Source organism: Pavona decussata, unplaced genomic scaffold (genome assembly GCF_977016875.1).
Source record: "Pavona decussata unplaced genomic scaffold, jaPavDecu1.1 SCAFFOLD_133, whole genome shotgun sequence".
In the NCBI taxonomy this organism is placed as follows: domain Eukaryota; kingdom Metazoa; phylum Cnidaria; class Anthozoa; order Scleractinia; family Agariciidae; genus Pavona; species Pavona decussata.
The window spans coordinates 2707532-2725235 of record NW_028145546.1 but is presented as its reverse complement, the minus strand read 5'-3'; the positions used below and the strand labels follow the sequence as shown (position 1 = coordinate 2725235).

Sequence of the window (17704 nt, the reverse complement as noted above, 5' to 3'; positions counted from 1 at the left end):
TGGTGGGAGTATGCTGACATGGTAAACAAGAATAAATCAGGAGAATGAAAAGCGCACCTTGATTCCACAGGGATTAAGAGTGCCAATTTGGAAGATAGCTCTTTGTTCTAAACTTCTGCGGCTTTCTGTGTTACCATGATGTAGAGGAAAACCACAGACAGCCATATGTTTGTAAGAATGGTTAGGTATGTTTAAGTGTCAAGCGACTGGCTTGGATGCATCTTTGTCATTTGGAGGGGTTATTTGTACAGTAAATGACTGAAAAAATGTGACCAAATTAAAGGGAAATAACTTTTCACTAGAGATAAGCAAGTTTGAAATGATGAGGTCCCACTGTGTTTATACATCATGACTGATTACTCTTGCTCTTTTTATAAAGTCATGTGACATGTTTAGTTAGGTCACACATTATATCCTTATACAACAACAGCAATTGGGTTGCGAAATCAAGGCACACGTTCAAAGAAACATGATCAGTGTTCCAGATAACTTTCAAAATCAGAGAGTCAATGAAGAATTTGGAGGGGTCAATAGCTCTGGTTCTCTCTAAATCTTCTTAAGTTTGCCATTTATTTTGTTGGGTCAGGAAGCCAGGCTTCTCGGTTTTGGACCTGAGACCCCTCTATTATCTGGAACACTGCATGATGTTAAAATAAAATGATAATTTCAACTTAGCTAATGATAGATGTATTTTATCAGTCAGTGACACAGGCAGAAGTGAACATAACATCACATTTCTTTCTTTGCACATATGCCACTCATCACACGTAACTCCAAGCAGAAGGCAGGATGTTGTCACATGAACCTTTTGTTTAATGATCTAAATAGCTTCCACAAGTCTCCCACAGGTCATGCAGTGTATAGCATCTGAACTAGTCATTAAAAGGTCATAGGTTTGACTCCTGTAGTGTTGGGAGAACTCTGATTTTCTTTGTCCGAGCATGCCTCTGTCACGGATTAAAAATATGCATCTAGCATTGCACATGCTTTAGAAAAGCTTAAATACATTACTGTAAAAAGTCATTTTCCTGTATTACTGGCCCCAGTTGTTCAAAGGCCGGATAACTTTATCCAGTGGATAAGTCACTATCCGACAGTTTCATTCTGTGCAAAGATTTCAGTATTTCCTCGTGCACAAGCAAATATGCACACTCTAACCACTGCTTAGTTGGGGAATGTACGAAAACCGTGCACAACATTTAACGTGAAGTATATTTTAGACGCTGAAGAGTGCCTTATCCAGCGGATAAAGTTATCCGGCCTTTGAACAACTGGGGCCTGTAGTGTAAGTTAGAATAAGGATCAAACGTGTAAATAATCATTAATGTGTTTGACCTGTAAACAGCCTTTGTGTCATCATCCCACACAGATCAATAGTTACTTTCTCCTTTAGTCATTAGAATTAGTTAGAACATCGCTTAATAAGTCGTAACTCTTGGAATTCAGTTGAAGAGACAAAACTTGGTTGCAATCTCATGCGAGCATTTCAGGTGCCAGAAACAATAATTATATGTTAAGGAGCATTTTCCACTGCAGATACATCAAACCCATTAATTTGTTTTACTTCTCATATATCCTTTAGGCTACTCACAGTCCCCTATTTTCTGTTGTGTCAGTTGAGTTTAATTGAACATGGTGATCATAAATCACAAGTTGAACAAAACTTAGGGAGAGTACAAAACTGCTAAGGGGTGAGGAGTGTAGTGGATAGTGCATAACATTGTTTTTAAACTTTGGTGTCAGGTAAAAAGGGGGACTTTGAAAAAGTCTAGCTGTCCAGTTTTCCACACCTTTGCGAACTTGTGTAATGTCCCAAACAACCAAGCCTTGTGTTAGGCTGCAGACATTATTCTCTCTTCCTCTCTTTTGGTGGCTTCTCTCCCAGAAGATTTGCCAAATTGAACAAGAGCAAGATTGTACAAGATGCAGCTGGAGTGAACACAATAGCAGGCTTCCCAAGCCAGTACAGACCCTGCATCATCACTGCCATGACGATCAACAGAACTACTGTACTTGCCAACTTTAGGGGCCTTGGCCCAGCATACAGAAGCAGACCACAGATAACTTCAATATATCCAATCATGATGAGATGGAGTTTTGGATTTATGCTACGACCAAACCACACCTTCATGGGATGAACTTTTGCCAAGTCAACAAAATCACGTTTCTGTAGAGTTGACAATTAGAACGAACACCATAAAAATATAGTAAATTCATCTCAGTCTATAATTAACTGTCTGCAAAGAAAACATTTCATGGTTGGTCATTTTTTTCTGTCTTCTTGTACCAGGTGCCTGACATCAAAATTCTCTGCTGTTTTGATGATCCTAATTTACACTATCAGTTTTGATGATATCTAGTTTATTCCTTTATATATTTAATTATTTATGTTTTTGTAAATTAAAAAGACATGTTCACTGTGTTTGGAGGTCAGCCTTTCTTGGGATGAGGCAGTTGATCCCAGTGGGATGTAGCCTAATAAGTGCATGTTGATTTCTCACTATTTGTCCCATCAAATTTATACATGTACATGCTATAGAACTATTCGTAGAATACAATAAATAAAGATTAGGAGTAATCAATAAGCTAGTTTACAAAGTCTAGGCAGTTTTTTATAAAACAGGTTGCACTAGTGGTAGTTCTTAAGTCATCGTTCAACATATGCCATAATTTGGGCGCAAGAAATTTGAGGGAGTTTTTCCCATAGGATGTAGTATTTACATGTGGTAACTAGAACTTGTTTTTACCTCTGAGCCCATTAATGTTGGTTCTACGTGTAAATAATGCTGATATGTAGGCTGGTGTAGCAGCTTGAAAGGACTTGTGGCCTAAAATCAACATATCTTAGAAGTCTTAAATTGTTCTCAACCTGACAAGGTCTAGACTATTTAACTAAAATATTTACAGTATGGGACAAACCATACGAAATCAAAACCGGTTAGGGTAAAAGGCGGCTTGAGTTTGCGGAATGGCATGTAGCATGACCTGCGGCATGGCATGATTATGCGAAATACGATACTTGCGGAATGACGTAGACAAATAAATTAACTACAGAGCGTGTCCTGTTTCCACGCCAATTTTATAATTTTATGTGTTGTGGACTCCAAGCTGAACATTTAAAAACAACTAGACAACAGAAAGAGGATTACAAGTCATGTCTGATCACTGGTTAGGAAGAAGCGAGGGTAAAGACATCTATGAATTTTCGCAGTCAAGGGAATAGGAGTAAATTTAAGTTTCATGTTCACTTTTCACTTTGTCTCTTCTTTGTCTTCTCCTATTTTTCCCATGGGTTTATTGCAAAATTTTTATTTGTTACAATGTGTAACCGTTAAAATGTTCAGAGCATCTGATAAAACTATTCTCGGACAAAGCGAAGGTCAAACGCATTTTAAGTTCAACAACAGTTTCATAAAAGCATAGCGAAGAAACTTCTCACCTTCTCCTAATACAAGATTGCCTGGTTTGACAGCGAGCTGAAATAACTTACAAATGCAATTTCCAAAAGCGGCAAAATTTGGTAAACATCGCATCGCGGAATATTTACCCCCCTTAAACTCAAAAATTGGCTATAAATATTTTGAGATTTAAAATTGCGGGCGAAGAAAGCGCTTTAAGTGGGTAGGTCACAGGTCACATTGTAAATTGTAAGTTTCATTGACCCTACCGGCGGGGGAGGGTAGCTGTGTATTTTTCCTCACAACTCGCGGTGACATATATTTTATTGGACGTTGAGACAACTATTAGCTTGTTATATCTATTAAATAAAATTCTGGGATAATAATCTGAAATTAGATAACAAATGGGACACGTGGCAAAAAAATAAATAAAATAAAAACCCCTTGGAGGTGCCGTGGGACCGGTGACTATAGACCACTATATACATGTAATGTTTCAGCGCTTTGATACTCGAGGAAGGTCTCACCCAAACTGACTTAAAACGCTTTTTAAGTCAGCAAAAGCTAATATATATGGTTAATATCACATAGTTTTTTCTTTAACGAGGCGTATATTAACATGATGAAGTGGATATTTTTTTCCAGAAAAGGCGATTTGTCATCTGCGAACGATCGTACGCGTCTTAGAATAGGGACAACCCGTCCGAGAATAGGCCGCTCAACGTCACAGTACAGTATTTTTCAAAATTACGGAGAAACCTCAGGCGTTTAATCAGCCAATCTTTAGGACGTATTTAGGTATTAAAGGAAGCTAACAAGGAACTATTATACTAGGAAGTTCTCAGCTTGCTCCCGCCCTTCTGAAGTAAGTTATAATTGTGTACTCATGTGCCTTGCAGAAATTTGAGACATGTACTCATGTCAGTCCTTGAATGTGAGAACAATAAACAGTATTCATCGATTTCTTCACTTCTTCCTAACCATCGATCAGACATGTTCTATCCCAGCTGAAGGCTTGTATTTTCTAATCGGCCTATCTGTTGCATTTTTCGCAACATCGAAAAAGCTAATGCTCTTATATTAAATTTGGCGCCAAAAAAGACGCACTCTTCCGTTAATTTATTTCTTTAAGTTATTCAACAAGTATCGTATTTTGCATAATTATGCCACGCCGCAGCTCATGCCACATGCCATTCTGCAAATTCATGCCGCCTTTTTATACACTCACCGAATCAAAACATACGGGGCTCGCATCCCACTGGGATTAACCGCCTCATCCCAAGAAACGGTTAGTCCGAGTAACAGAGTCACATGGCCCCACAAAAGCATAATAAACTAGCTATAGCTAGATATCAACAAGGAGTAGTGTGAGTTAGCAGAGATTTCATATTAGGTGGAAGAACCCACTAGATTACAGGCAGCTAAATCGTAAAGAGTATTTAAAATAAGGCTAATTCAGCACAAACACACATACACAAAAACGATATAAAGGGCCACAAATTATCGACCAAAGTTTATGCAATAAACGATAATTTCCGAATGCCTCGAAGTTCTTACCATTTGCTTGTGAACTTCTGGGGCGATCTTGTCCGTAATTTTTACGATACCTGCTGTACAGAAAGCAAAAACCAGTAATCCTGTGATAGAGCTCTTTATGATTGAACTGACCATCTTAGAAACTGAGGTTTCCAGCTCCGCAAAACCAGCTGCAGCTTAAAGTTGCAAATGTGAATCGATAACGAACAAAAAGTGCCAGGCAATCTTCCGTTAATCACGTGATCAAAATTAGCGTTTTCGGGGATCTGTAAGTGAAAGATCTAAGCGAAGTACAAAACGGGCGAGAACTGAAAATTTAGGGGAAGGAACCCCGGCCCCAAGCGGGAAAGTAAATGCTTGAATTTTCTTCGCCGAAATTTTTCACACCTGTTTACAAACCACACCCCCCCCCCCCCCCCCCCTCTCCCTCACCGCGCCGACTATCTTCCCCTGGGCCTGATGAACGACGCGTTGGAATTTAACATTAGTAAATTCATTCAATTATTATAAATTTATAATGATAGGTGGATTGTTTTTAAAATGTATGTTAGGAATATTTTGGAATTATTTATACATATAGTTCTTAGTCGAGCGTTTTTTACACGAGTCTCTGGCTCGGAAGACTGGGCAACCACTCCCTAAGTTTCTCGACTTTAAAAAACTTATTATCACCATAACAACAAATTGCCCTGAACAGGAAACATTTTGTCGTTGTTGTTTTTGCATCCTCTCTGGTGAAGCGGCTGGTTTATCAGCCAATTTTTTATCAGTCTGTCTTTGGAAGTACAATATTGAGGGAAGTCTCCTGAACATGTACTTTCCACTGTTTGCGAGTTAGTATCGTAAGCAACTCGAACTTCCTGCCAGGTAAAATTTAAATCCCAGTTTCCTTGCTCTACTTTTTCCCTGATATTTATCCCTGATAACGCGAGTACTACATAACGTCAAAATGATTTTCCTTTATCCGCCATTTTTCGAGCGGTATCAGAGTATATATTCCGTCAAAGAACCGACTACAATAACACGCTTTTAATTTATTAATTTTTGCGTTTTGCTTTTTTTCAAAGCAAAGGTCATTTAGCCAAGAACATGGCCGTTTCACACTAGAAGAAAGACAAACTTTTTTAACAAAAAAAAAAAAGGGACCGGGGCGACTTTGGACAGAAACGTCGTCCGAGTTTGTGATCGCTTTAATTAACAGGCAAATATGGTTAACTTTTACGTCCAAAATTGTGTCCGCTCCTTTTTCAAGCCAAGACGACCTACAAAAGGTTTTCCCTCCGTTGTGCGTCTTCTAGTGTGAGAATGGCCAATAATTCGTTCATCGTACGGGTTTCTTCTCTCGTAGACACACAGCCGACATAATCACAGTGCTTTTGATGGTTATGTAATTGAATTTTGCATGATCAAACTGATGTATCTCAACTTGATCAGCAGTGGAATAAAACAATATTTTGTCACTGAGGAAACTGAAAAGATCGTGGTTAGCGAATTTTTCTGAAGGCATAAACTACCATTAAGTCATAGTTACTCTGCTGTACAGCCTGGCGCCATACGGCTTTGAAAAGGGGTTGGGTTAAAACCACAAATTACTGTTGAAAACAAAAACGTATTCCAAAATGCACCGCACTGCGGGCAGACACCTCTAAACATAGAACGAGTTATTGCAAGCACACAGCATTTGTTAGTATTCACATTCTCTGTCACTTTGCCAGTAAAAAGAGAAATGTTATTTCAGTCAAGTAACAAGTGAACGTTACTTTATGTGAGGAGAGAATATTGATGAGAAAGAGTTCACGGATGGGGTGGGGGGGGGGGGGGGGGGCGACGGGCTTAAACTAGGATTTTACGGTACATTTATAAACCAGATCTAATGTATAAATATATTTTATATCCCGACCAGAGAAAACTATCGTCAATTTCACTGTAACAAACACACGATGGACACCTCGAAAGACTTCTCTAAGATATACAAATAGAGTCAGTCCGCTGTGTATATATATATATACTTTCGTCCTTCTTCACCGCCACAAAAAACCCTCCATTTTGGAGAGCGTCCAACCCATCATTTTCGGTCATGAAATGTATGTCTAACTTGCGAATCTGTTGATAAAATTCTCAAATGTGTCATCGTTCAAATAAAATCTCTCGAGTAGCACTTTCACGGATACTCCTTGATTTCGAATATCTTACAGAAAGAATTTGATATTTTTCTTCAATTTTGGATTTCGGGAATTCCTGAGTGAACGGGCAAGAAAACAACTCTGGACAACGTGCAGTGGTTTGTTTCGTTGTTCGTCAAAGCCATGAGCTGCTGCTTTGTATCCCAAATTCCAACACTCTCCAAGCTGACCGGTGATCCAGAATGCTCTGGTCTCTACACAACGCCCACACATAACTGACATTTTCAATGTTATCCTGTTAACGACAGAGAAAGCAAAAGGTAAGTTAGGTCACGAAACGTTCCGGTCTCTTACACAGCCATTGTTTCATGGAAGGAGCATCTTAGAGCGTCAAAGGAGAAATATAAGATTTTTCTTCGCCAAACGTGGCATCCAGGGCTCAGTTGCTCGAAGCATGGTTAGCGCTAACCCGGGTTAAATACCATGACAACCTATAGTTTTTAATACCTCTTAACCAATGGTTAGCACTAACCATAGGTCGAGCAACTCAGCCCTAAGTCAACGTTCTGGTTATTTGTTAAGCTCCAATACTGAATGTTGACCAACATATCATTTCTCCTTAAAGTATCAATACTTAATCAAACCTAAGGGTTAGGAGAATAAAGGAAATGATCTCCCAACTTGTAGCAGGAACAGTGAGGAGGCTGAGCTTGTTTATACTGGGGCTCCTACAGTATTTCCCTATTTACCAATAATTATTTGTTATGCTACTCGCGCAAGGAAAGTTTGCCATGATCCTTCTACTTTAACCACGCCATCGTGTAAGCTCACTGATAAAAATCTTGAATAACTTACTTCTCCTCCTTCAATGACATTTCCAACTGCATCCCTAAGGATCATAATCTGCTGGACCATAAAGGTGAGAACTAAAACAGGCCCTTGTTCCATGACCTTTGCCATTGCCACCTGGAAATTATCAAATATTCGTGACAGTAAATCTAAATGCACACAAATGCAAGCAATTAAATATTGTTTTGTGTAGTATGAAGTGACAAAGAAAAGAGAGTTGCAAATGCAAATGGCCCTACTGTGTATGGTTTTGCTAATGCTATACAGGACAGGGAGACAATGTGCAGCCTGAGAAAACAACATGCTGGCAAAGATTTTGGGGCAACATCACTCACTGTACACCAAACGTCTATTTACAATAACAACTATTCTACCACGTCTCCCTTATCCAAATAAATACCGGTTGTATGTATCACCTGTAGCACCCTGTATCTACTGGAGAAGTACACCTAGAGTACAACACTAAAAGGAATTTACACTGAAAGAGGATTTTCACATAAATTAGTTACTTTCAAATGTTGCTTAAATCTGGCGGTTGGTTTCCTCCGTGAAGCACACTACTGATTTACTTGGCAATATTATTATCCTCTCAAGCACAACTAGGTAGTCTCACACTTACATCGACGTCCCTAACATCAAGTATTTTTGCTTCCAGCTTCTGTCCCAACTGGCGGGTTTGCTCAATCTGTGCAGCAAGTACATTGTATGCCTGGACAAAGGTCAATACCAAATTTATAAAAGAAAGAGTCTTGAGTATGTTTGTTAAGTTATAAAAATACGAAAAATGGAACATTTGAAAAACGGATTTCTAAAAAATGCGTAAATCTGCATAATTTTAAATAAATTTTACAAATAGTTGGGAAAAAGTAGGCCACTGTAATGGGCCCTTTGCAGCTAAGGGTCACATGGTACAAAAAACACCTTGCTGGATGGCAAGCTACACACCGGGACATCCAAAACAAAGCGACTTCATCCAGTCAAATTTGAATTTTCTTTGTTTTGGATGTCTCAGTGGGTAGCTTGCTCGATCTCCAGCAAGGTGTTTTATGTACCATGTGACCGTTAGCTGCAAAAGGCCCATAGTGAATTTGTGTTGCTTCACAAATTGGCCAAATAATGCCCTGCTATTCTGGACAAGGCAATGTTGTTACTGTTGTGTGGATGGTCAGAAGAAATAACCATTGATTCAGTTTCCCCTGTACAGTAGATCAACCAGAAAACTCAAACAAGTTTTTGTTTCCCTTGGCCGTTGGAGTTATAAACTTATACTGTAGTCAAGTTTCACTACAAAGTAGGAATTACCATCAGATGGTAAAGTTTTCTATACTTACAGGTTCATGGCACCAATCTTTTAAGATTTCTAGATCACCTTTCAGGAATGCCTGCAAAACAAAATAATATGATCATTTGCTTTAAATCAACACATTTGGAAAGAAAGGAAAACATTTTCTGACATTTCATCACAAGTGCCAGCTTTTGATTGTTGTCCTTTTATTACAGTGGCAATTCTTTCAAAACTAGACTGTTGAAGCATGCCCAAACCCTAAAACCAATTGTAGAAATACATGTAAATACAAATTAACTAGACAAGCAATAACTTAAATATTTAACCCCAATTGTAGAGACTTCAAAGTTAGATGCTGGATAATTTTATTCCCCACGCATGTTTGTTGTTTCATAACCAATCAGAGGGAAAGTCAAACCACAAGAAAAAACCACAAACCAGAAAAATAATTACCATTACAGCTTACAGGTTTTTTCTCTTGTATCAGATTGGTTTTCCTTCCATTCATTCATTGTTCATGTTTTCTTACGTGTGCAGTTTCACAGTAATAACCTGAGACTCCCACAACAACTCACCTCAAGAACAGCTGGGATGATCTCAAATTCACACTCTTTTATAAAGCTGTCTTTGTTAAACTGTGGGTCTATTCTTGAGATTTCAGCCATGGTCTTTGCTGTATCAGATTGCGAGAACACATCACCTGCAAAAATAACAGAGTCACACTGTTTGGTTTATGACCTGTTTGCAGCATTTACAATGTGTACAGTCAACTGTTCCTAAACAGCTCAATTCACCAATATTTACACACAGTTGTAACTGAGCCTTCAGCTTATTGTTTCTAAAATTCCTCATTAAAAATAACCCTTAGCTAATATACCATAATACTATTGCCAAATGACAAACAAGAAAAAGCAATAAAGGCTTATCAAGTGGCATAATTTTTGCCCCACTTTTCATCCCCCAGATTTCAGTAAGCCTTAGGATGGGTGACCAACACAAAAACTACAGGAAACGAAAAACAAACAAAAAGATAAAGAAAGGGAATTGCTAGATAGCTGCATGTCACACTGAAGTGAGCCGCTCAAGTAGAGGCTTTCAACAAAATGTAAATATATGCCAAAATTAAGAAGTCAGGCATGGTAGGACATCTTTAAGGTGTATCACTAAAAACAATCACCATCCCACCGCGCCTCCCTGGTGAAGACAAGATTTGAATGCCAACTTACTAAAGACATCCTGAAGTTTATCTGTTACGACTCTGGAGGCTCGTACCACAACATTGTCACTTTCATCATATTTTGTTTTTAGACTGAAGAGACCTGCATATAATGAAATACTTGATATGATTAAACATAAAAAAATGGATAAAGCATTGAACAGCTGCAACTTCAAACAAATAAATGGCTGTATGTGTCACGTTCCTGACAAGAACAATGCACTTTAAAAACACTCAGGGACTATTTGTTCTTTCCTGTTTGTAGCTTTGTTTCTTCAATTGCATGATTACCTAACATCCATTTTTTGGCTAGCCGCACAAAGCTTTTTTTAATGATTGCTTCCTTTACGTCAAAGACATGTATTACATGTAAGATCCTTTTCTGTAAGCACGTTTCTCAGTTGCGAGGAGTTTTCAAACTGTAAGGAATTCACAGAGCTATTTCTAACAAAGTCTCTAGAGAACATGAAGTTGTTCTCCACCACGGAGTCAAGATCAGACGTAAGTTACGCTTTTAAATTCCATGTATTCTTTCCTTTCATTTTTTACTGCGTTGAATTTGTAGTTTATTCTGTTTCTTTAGACTTAGACAATAAATTATTGTATTCTTTTTAGTTTTCGCCACAAGTGTTGTAAATAGACGGCTCAGCCTGATCCTAATAAATGCATTAGTCTTGCTGCCCTTGCCGTGTACTTCACTGTGGTTGACCTGGAGAACTCCAGTACACAACACTGGGTGTCTGCGGTACTGGGAATGCGACAGTATGGAATACAAAAAATAAAGTCAAACTCTCCAACTTGCTGGCAATTGTAATTATAATTATATTTTGTGACTGTTGAAGATGTTAGTGGCTGCTGACAATGGCTGGACAGACATGAGTAAATACTATAATTTATTCAGAGGAAAGTTATTTGAAGATCAATTGGAAAGAGTGTACATGAATCGCACAGGCAGCAAAGTTTATAATCTTTCCAATTATTTCTGTCCTTGAAAGAGGAGAAAGAAGCAAGACAACAAATGAAATACATGTTCACATAGCACAATGTCATAAAAACAGAATGTTTGTGAAATATTAATACTCGTTAGACAATATTACTGAAGAGTAAAAAAGAATGTTTTACCAGTCACAACTGGGTTATTGTCTTTAAACTCTTGCCATTGTTGATACCATTTGGAATCTCTGTGTAAGACCATTCCAGTAGCATCCCTGAAAACAGGCAAGAATTTTACGGGTTTTAAAAATAAAAAGCAAAATAGCAGTATCAGTTGCAGCTATTTCCAGTAACTACATGTACAACAAACACATTCACAGTGGCTTTCCGAGGTCACAGTCACATTAAAAGCAGCTACCAAAAACAAAAACAAAATGTTCACTTTATAAATAATAATGTAAACCAGCATACTCATTAGCATCGATTCTTCTCTCCTTCTTAGCCAGTTCTACTTCACTCCCTGTCCTCCGCCGAAGCTTTTCTGAAACAACCACAACAAAAGAATGAAACTGTGACTCAATCTACCTCACTAGTTAGATGTGAATTTGATCACTTTCGATAACACAACAACATTGTATTATATTACCATAACTGTTAATTTACGGGCTAATTTATATCTACCTGGAGTCTTGTAAGGCCTTGATTTTTGCAGTTCTTCATCAAGAACTTCTTGCTTCACTGTCTTAAAGCCCTAGGCACAAAGACAAAGTAACCCCCACTTTAATCCAATAAGCTGTACCTCTGTCTTTTGTACTATTACGCAACTACAGTGTATAAACGCAGAGTACACTGGGTAGTCATCATCGTCATCATCATCAATGTTCATCATCATCATCATCATCATCAAAACAAAACTCTATTTGCTAATTACTCACTGAAGACATAGCCTTGAAGGTTTCTGTTTTCCCTAACACTTCAGTTTGTTCCTGAACCTTAGATGCTGCTTCTTTGGCAGATTTTGCAAACTGGAAAAAGATTAAAGAGTTTTAATTACATGAAATGAACCAACCAAGTCAGACAACTGATTAACCATTTAGTCAGTCTGGGATGGAGATTATTGACAGATCAATACATCTACATGTAGCAATAATATTATTCAACATCAATTTATCCATCCATCAATCAGTCAGCCAAATTAAACACTTTGGACTAAAAGCTGTAGAACTGATGTCACTTGCAGCTCAAGATCCCCTTAAATTATGTAGAAGACAATCAGCATTTTACAATCTTAATTTCACATTGCCCTTGTTATTGAGTTCAAGCCAAAACATAATTGAATTAGTCCAAACGATAGAAATTTAAATAAAATTTTCAGTGCTCAAAGATAAAATTTCATTAATCATTTCCGTAACATGGCAAACCTGTGACTAAGCATCTTGATCTCGATCAGATTTATTGTTTCAAACAGATTGCAACAGTAGGACAGAGAATTTGTGGAAAAGACTAGCACCGACAATGTTCAACAGCTTGTTTGTTGAACTATCTCTAAAATCATAAGTAAGAGGACCATATTAATTAGCAGTTGATAATTTGTAGTGTCAACAAATTTGAACATCTAAATTCCATCTACAGTCACAATAAATTCATCCAAAAATCATTGATTCAAAATAATACATGTCCAAAAATGTTTGGAGATTTTATCTGTCTGGCATAGTTCTGCAAAACATATACTGTACCTCTTCAGAAACAGCTTTGCCTTTCTTGAAAGCCTCGCTTGTTGTTGCTTCTTCATATGCCTGATGAAAACAGTGGTGTTGAAGGTTAGAGTATGATTTCAAAATTCATTTCATCGTATGTTTTTAGAGTACTTGCCTGTGATACTTTAGAAGAAAAGGCTCCTGAAAAACTCTTGACAACAGCAGAAGTCTTCATCGATGCAGATGACATACTTTCCTAAGACAAAATAAATTACGATACATTGTATACTGAACTTGTTTATTTTTCTTTCTACAACCAAAATATATACTAACTGTATACATGTAGCATGTAACATTTGTGTTCAAAAAATTAAGCAAGTAAATGCGATTTTATCATTTATCTGCATGTGGTAGCATTGAAAAGTGTCTTAATTTCGATTCTCAAAATAAGTAATTTCATTTTCCCGTGGTTATATGTATGTTGACAATGCTTAATTTGCAGTAGTTTTGTGAGACCTGAATTTGGGTGAAAAACAGAAAAACTTGGAATCTGTTTTAATAAGCAATAATGTAAACACTTTCAGCTTTTTGTCCAATAATCATCCAGCTCATAAATAATCTTACCTTTATCTTGTTTGCAACCTTAACTCGTCTGGAGAGTGTTTCTGATTGCTCATATTTTTTAGCTTCTTGTTGAAATTTCCTGATATTTTCCTACAAGTTCAAAGCACCGAGATCATTAAAAGAAGTTTTTATTATCTGTCACCATTTGCCAAAATATTTTATTTTGAAAGATTGTTTCAAGTCCTTGGAACCCACCTGCATTTCTTTATTTCTCTCAAAACCCTCCTTTAAATTTTCTATAAACCTTCCAATCAATCCAGGCTGTTCATTGGGTCTTTTGTAGGCATACCATCTGATCTGTAACATCAATACACAACGAAAGTAACTAAGCAGTTCATAATCTGCCAACCTTTGTATTTGATCAACCATTGCTCTACCAACTCAGCTGACAAATTTTGAGGAGGTTGACTAGAGTTCATTCTCCAGAGAACATGGAATCTGTATTGCTGCATGATGACTGGTAGTTAAGTGAGCTACAAGGCCAGACGGCGAGCAAGTCGTGGGTCGTAATTACGGCAGCTTTCATGTTCTCTTAAAGAGTATAAACTCTCGTCAACCTCCTCGAAATTTGTAATCGTTTGACTGTGGCCATGGATATTCCATTAGCTGTTGTACGTTGCTTATTATGCAGCACAAAAAGTACAGACCCAATATGCTACTACTGATAGTATCCTAATTAATACAGTTACTGTGGAGGCCGTAAAATAACAATACTAAATGAGCTATTACCTGTTGTGAGTGCCAATCTCCTTGTCGAAATCTGCTGGGTAACACCGAAGCACTGAGGAAATATTGATTTGCACGTGTGTCAAGCACACCAACACGTGCAAAGTTACGACAACTCTGACACACGTATCTGCCGAGTAGCATCTGTTTCAAGAACACAGAACAAAAAAGTTCAATTACTACTAGTTATAAGAGTTCGGTACAGTTTATAAAAAGAAAAGGAGAGATTCTCGTGACATAAAATTGCACGATTTCGTCACCGACCTGCGCCATCTTGGATTTTCTTGACAACAATTGAAGCATGCGCGGATAGCATAGGGGACTGACCTAATACACTGCAGGCTCTGACGCCTGAAGAGGACAGATGTCTGGCAAGTGTAAGTAGCCGTTCTACCGATTTTTGCGTCAAGACACTTTCAACATGAAGATCGCTGTCGAAGGCTGCTGTCATGGAGAATTGGACAAGATTTATGAAACTCTGGAACACCTGGAAAAGAAAGAAAACGTCAAAGTTGACATGCTTCTTTGTTGCGGAGATTTTCAGGCCGTTCGGAACGAAAGTGACCTGTGTTGTATGGCTGTTCCTCCTAAATATCGACACATGGAAACATTCTACAAGTATTACTCGGGAGAAAAGAAAGCTCCGGTACTTACTGTTTTCATAGGAGGTAATCATGAGGCTTCAAATCACTTGTGGGAACTCCCCTACGGGGGGTGGGTAGCCCCCAACATCTACTATCTTGGGTACTCTGGTGTTGTTAGTTTTGGCGGCATCCGAATTGCAGGTCTCTCTGGCATTTATAAAGGCCATGATTATTACAAGGGACATTTTGAGAGGCCGCCATATGATGACTCAACAGCACGCAGCGCATATCATGTGAGAAGTTTTGATATTTTTAAGTTGAAACTTCTTTCCCAGCCCATTGATATCTTTGTGTCACATGACTGGCCTCTGGGGGTTTATCACCATGGAAATGTTGACAAGCTGTACAGGTACAAAGAATATCTTCGGCCAGAAATTGAGGCTAATACACTGGGTAATCCACCAGCTGGAGAACTGATGACATTGCTAAAGCCAAAGTATTGGTTTTCAGCACATATGCATGCTAAATTCCCAGCATTAATACCACATGAATGCCAGGATGGTCGCAAATTCACAAAGTTCCTTGCTTTGGACAAGTGCCTCCCTAAACGTGAGTTTTTACAAGTGTTAGATTTGGGTCCAACCGAAGCTCCATTAGAACTGGTTTATGATCCTGAATGGCTAGCAATCACAAAGCTTACAGATGCTCTGAACAACAGTACACCTTATGCTACTGTTCTTCCAAATCCAGAGCAATTATCAAAGTTTAGACCTGATGAAAAAGCAGTCAAAGGAGTAACCCAAGCATTTGGCAATCCACCCAAGGTTCCTGAGAATTTTGAGATCACCACGTCTCCGTATGATCCAACTATGCCAAAGAAAATTAAAATGGAGAACGTCGTTCCTGTGATCAACCCTCAAACAGAAACATTCTGTGCCAAGCTTGGAATTAAGAATCCTTGTTATTCAAGGGAGAAAGCTGCTGAAATATACACAAATCCTGAAGAAATTGACCTTGGTGGTGACAGTGAAGATAATGATGAAGTTTCCAAGAACCCAGATGAAATCGGTCTTGACAGTGATGATGATGACGTTGGTGAAGTAACATGTGGTGCTAGCAACATGAATGAACCAAATCCAAACAGCAGATCTCATCTTGAACTACCAAACCCAAAAACTACTTGTCCTGAAAATACAGACAGTGTAATTATTGCGATTAATACATCCCAATCTAGCAAATCAGATGACATGGTGCCTGAACAGGCATTGTATGACTGCTCTGTTTCAGAACCCCAAAGAAAAGTCTTGAAGCTGAAGAGAAGAAATCAGGCACTTTACACATCAAATGACAATACAGAAGATAGTGATGACTGAAAGGTTTATTCAATGCCCCTTGTATAGTCTTTGTATAGCTACAATTTATCTGTTTGTCTATTGTTAATAGCTGTGAAGTGACCAATTTTTTTTTTAATGGAACACCTTGTAAGCATCCACCCAATGTACCAGAAAGGTTTGCTGGCTCAGATGGGTGATTGCATACACAAGAACGGCAAATTGTATAGTGACCTGAATGAAAGAATCTGTGTTATGGACAAGTGATCAGTCAGGTTGGATTGTATACTGGTAATCTGCAATTGTTTCACCAGCCTTATTCCCAGACCTAATTAAGCTTATCAAGTGAGCCAAGGTGCCTGGTTGAGGCTTGGGACTCAACTTGATAGTGCTTTTTTTTACATACTATGCTTAGGACTAAACTGTTGAGTTTTGTAGCAGTGATGGATTTCGGGGAAGATCCTGTACTGAGCGGTGGAGTTCCTATCCTCCATATGTTAAAGAATAAAAATTTTTGCCCAAAGGGCCAAACTTTTCTTAACTTGTAAATCATTTTTACTCCAGTTCTCCACCTTGAACAAACCTCTGGATCCCACACTGTGTTGACTTGTTAAGTCACCATCCAGATGTATTATTTTTGTTTTTGATAACACTGGCTTTCCTTTCCTATTCATGTGCTCAAAACCAGAAACCTTGAAAATGGTCTCAGGTTGGGATGTTTTGAAAACTCAAGGGTTTGAAAATGCATCCACACGAACAACATTAAAATGGAAACTCTTGAAAACAACATTAGTTACAGAAGTATTTCGAAGCCAGGAAAGCCTTAGTACAAAAAAATGAATATTAAAATGCTTGAACATTTCACAGTCCAAGACTATGTAACATGGCTTTGACACACCTCACATGAAAAGAAAAATATGTTGTCCTGAGCCGGAAATAATTGAACCCACATCTCCCCGGATGCTGGTCAGGTGTGATGACCACTTCACCATCCAGGCAACCACCCTGGCAACATGGCCTCTTTCTGAAGTGAGCAGGATCATCTGCAGGCCATTCATGGCCTATGAAATGTTCATTTATTCATTTCTTTTGAAAACAAGAACTGAAGAAAACAAAAAGTTATCAGATGTTTTTTCAGGAAATAAGTTAGTAATAAGTTCCTCTCCTTCACATATTTTGTAAGTACTAGTATTATTATTCTGTATTTTACTACACTTGCACAAAACTGTAAATATGTCATATAATTTTTAATCAAGGGGAAGCCTGGGCTTCATAAGGCACCAGGTTCTAGTTCAGGCTTCCCTGGCACTAATAAAATACAACTAACTCTCCAAACATATTTGACAGCAATAATTAGGCAAATAATAAACTTCTTCCTTCTCTTTGATGTTGCTGTTGTTGT

At 38.1% G+C, this 17704-nt stretch overlaps 3 protein-coding genes across 3 annotated transcripts; 1 reads left to right on the top strand and 2 right to left on the bottom strand.

Moving 5' to 3' along the window:
* Positions 1 to 1285: 1285 nt before the first annotated feature.
* On the bottom strand, positions 1286 to 5164 carry LOC146468229 (transmembrane protein 35B-like). The gene is made up of 2 exons (XM_085124968.1): positions 4956 to 5164; positions 1286 to 2167 (listed from the first exon to the last, which is right to left on the bottom strand). Exons 1-2 carry the CDS (start codon positions 5067 to 5069, stop codon positions 1847 to 1849), a joined length of 435 nt encoding a protein of 144 aa, XP_084981094.1. The 5' UTR covers positions 5070 to 5164; the 3' UTR covers positions 1286 to 1846.
* Positions 5165 to 5956: 792 nt separating this feature from the next.
* LOC146468228 (mitochondrial import inner membrane translocase subunit TIM44-like) lies at positions 5957 to 14749 on the bottom strand. The gene is made up of 16 exons (XM_085124777.1): positions 14652 to 14749; positions 14391 to 14531; positions 13857 to 13958; positions 13662 to 13751; positions 13213 to 13293; positions 13077 to 13136; positions 12276 to 12365; positions 12022 to 12091; positions 11812 to 11881; positions 11530 to 11615; positions 10418 to 10510; positions 9767 to 9891; positions 9238 to 9288; positions 8526 to 8615; positions 7913 to 8023; positions 5957 to 7352 (listed from the first exon to the last, which is right to left on the bottom strand). The coding sequence occupies exons 1-16, from the start codon at positions 14688 to 14690 to the stop codon at positions 7233 to 7235; spliced, it is 1419 nt and encodes a 472-aa protein (XP_084980903.1). The 5' UTR covers positions 14691 to 14749; the 3' UTR covers positions 5957 to 7232.
* LOC146468227 (uncharacterized) lies at positions 14726 to 17689 on the top strand. Its single transcript, XM_085124776.1, has one exon. The coding sequence runs from the start codon at positions 14809 to 14811 to the stop codon at positions 16342 to 16344; it is 1536 nt and encodes a 511-aa protein (XP_084980902.1). The 5' UTR covers positions 14726 to 14808; the 3' UTR covers positions 16345 to 17689.
* Positions 17690 to 17704: the final 15 nt, after the last annotated feature.

Coding starts and splice junctions, on each gene's coding strand:
- LOC146468229 (XM_085124968.1), bottom strand. CDS start 5,069: ATGGTCAGTTCAATCATAAAGAGCTCTATCACAGGATTACTGGTTTTT. Junction 2,168..4,955: donor CAGAAGTTCACAAGCAAATG/GTAAGAACTTCG, acceptor TCAACTCTACAG/AAACGTGATTTTGTTGACTT.
- LOC146468228 (XM_085124777.1), bottom strand. CDS start 14,690: ATGCTTCAATTGTTGTCAAGAAAATCCAAGATGGCGCAG. Junction 13,959..14,390: donor GAGATTGGCACTCACAACAG/GTAATAGCTCAT, acceptor TTGATGTTACAG/ATCAGATGGTATGCCTACAA. Junction 10,511..11,529: donor CAATAACCCAGTTGTGACTG/GTAAAACATTCT, acceptor CATTATATGCAG/GTCTCTTCAGTCTAAAAACA.
- LOC146468227 (XM_085124776.1), top strand. CDS start 14,809: ATGAAGATCGCTGTCGAAGGCTGCTGTCATGGAGAATTGGACAAGATT.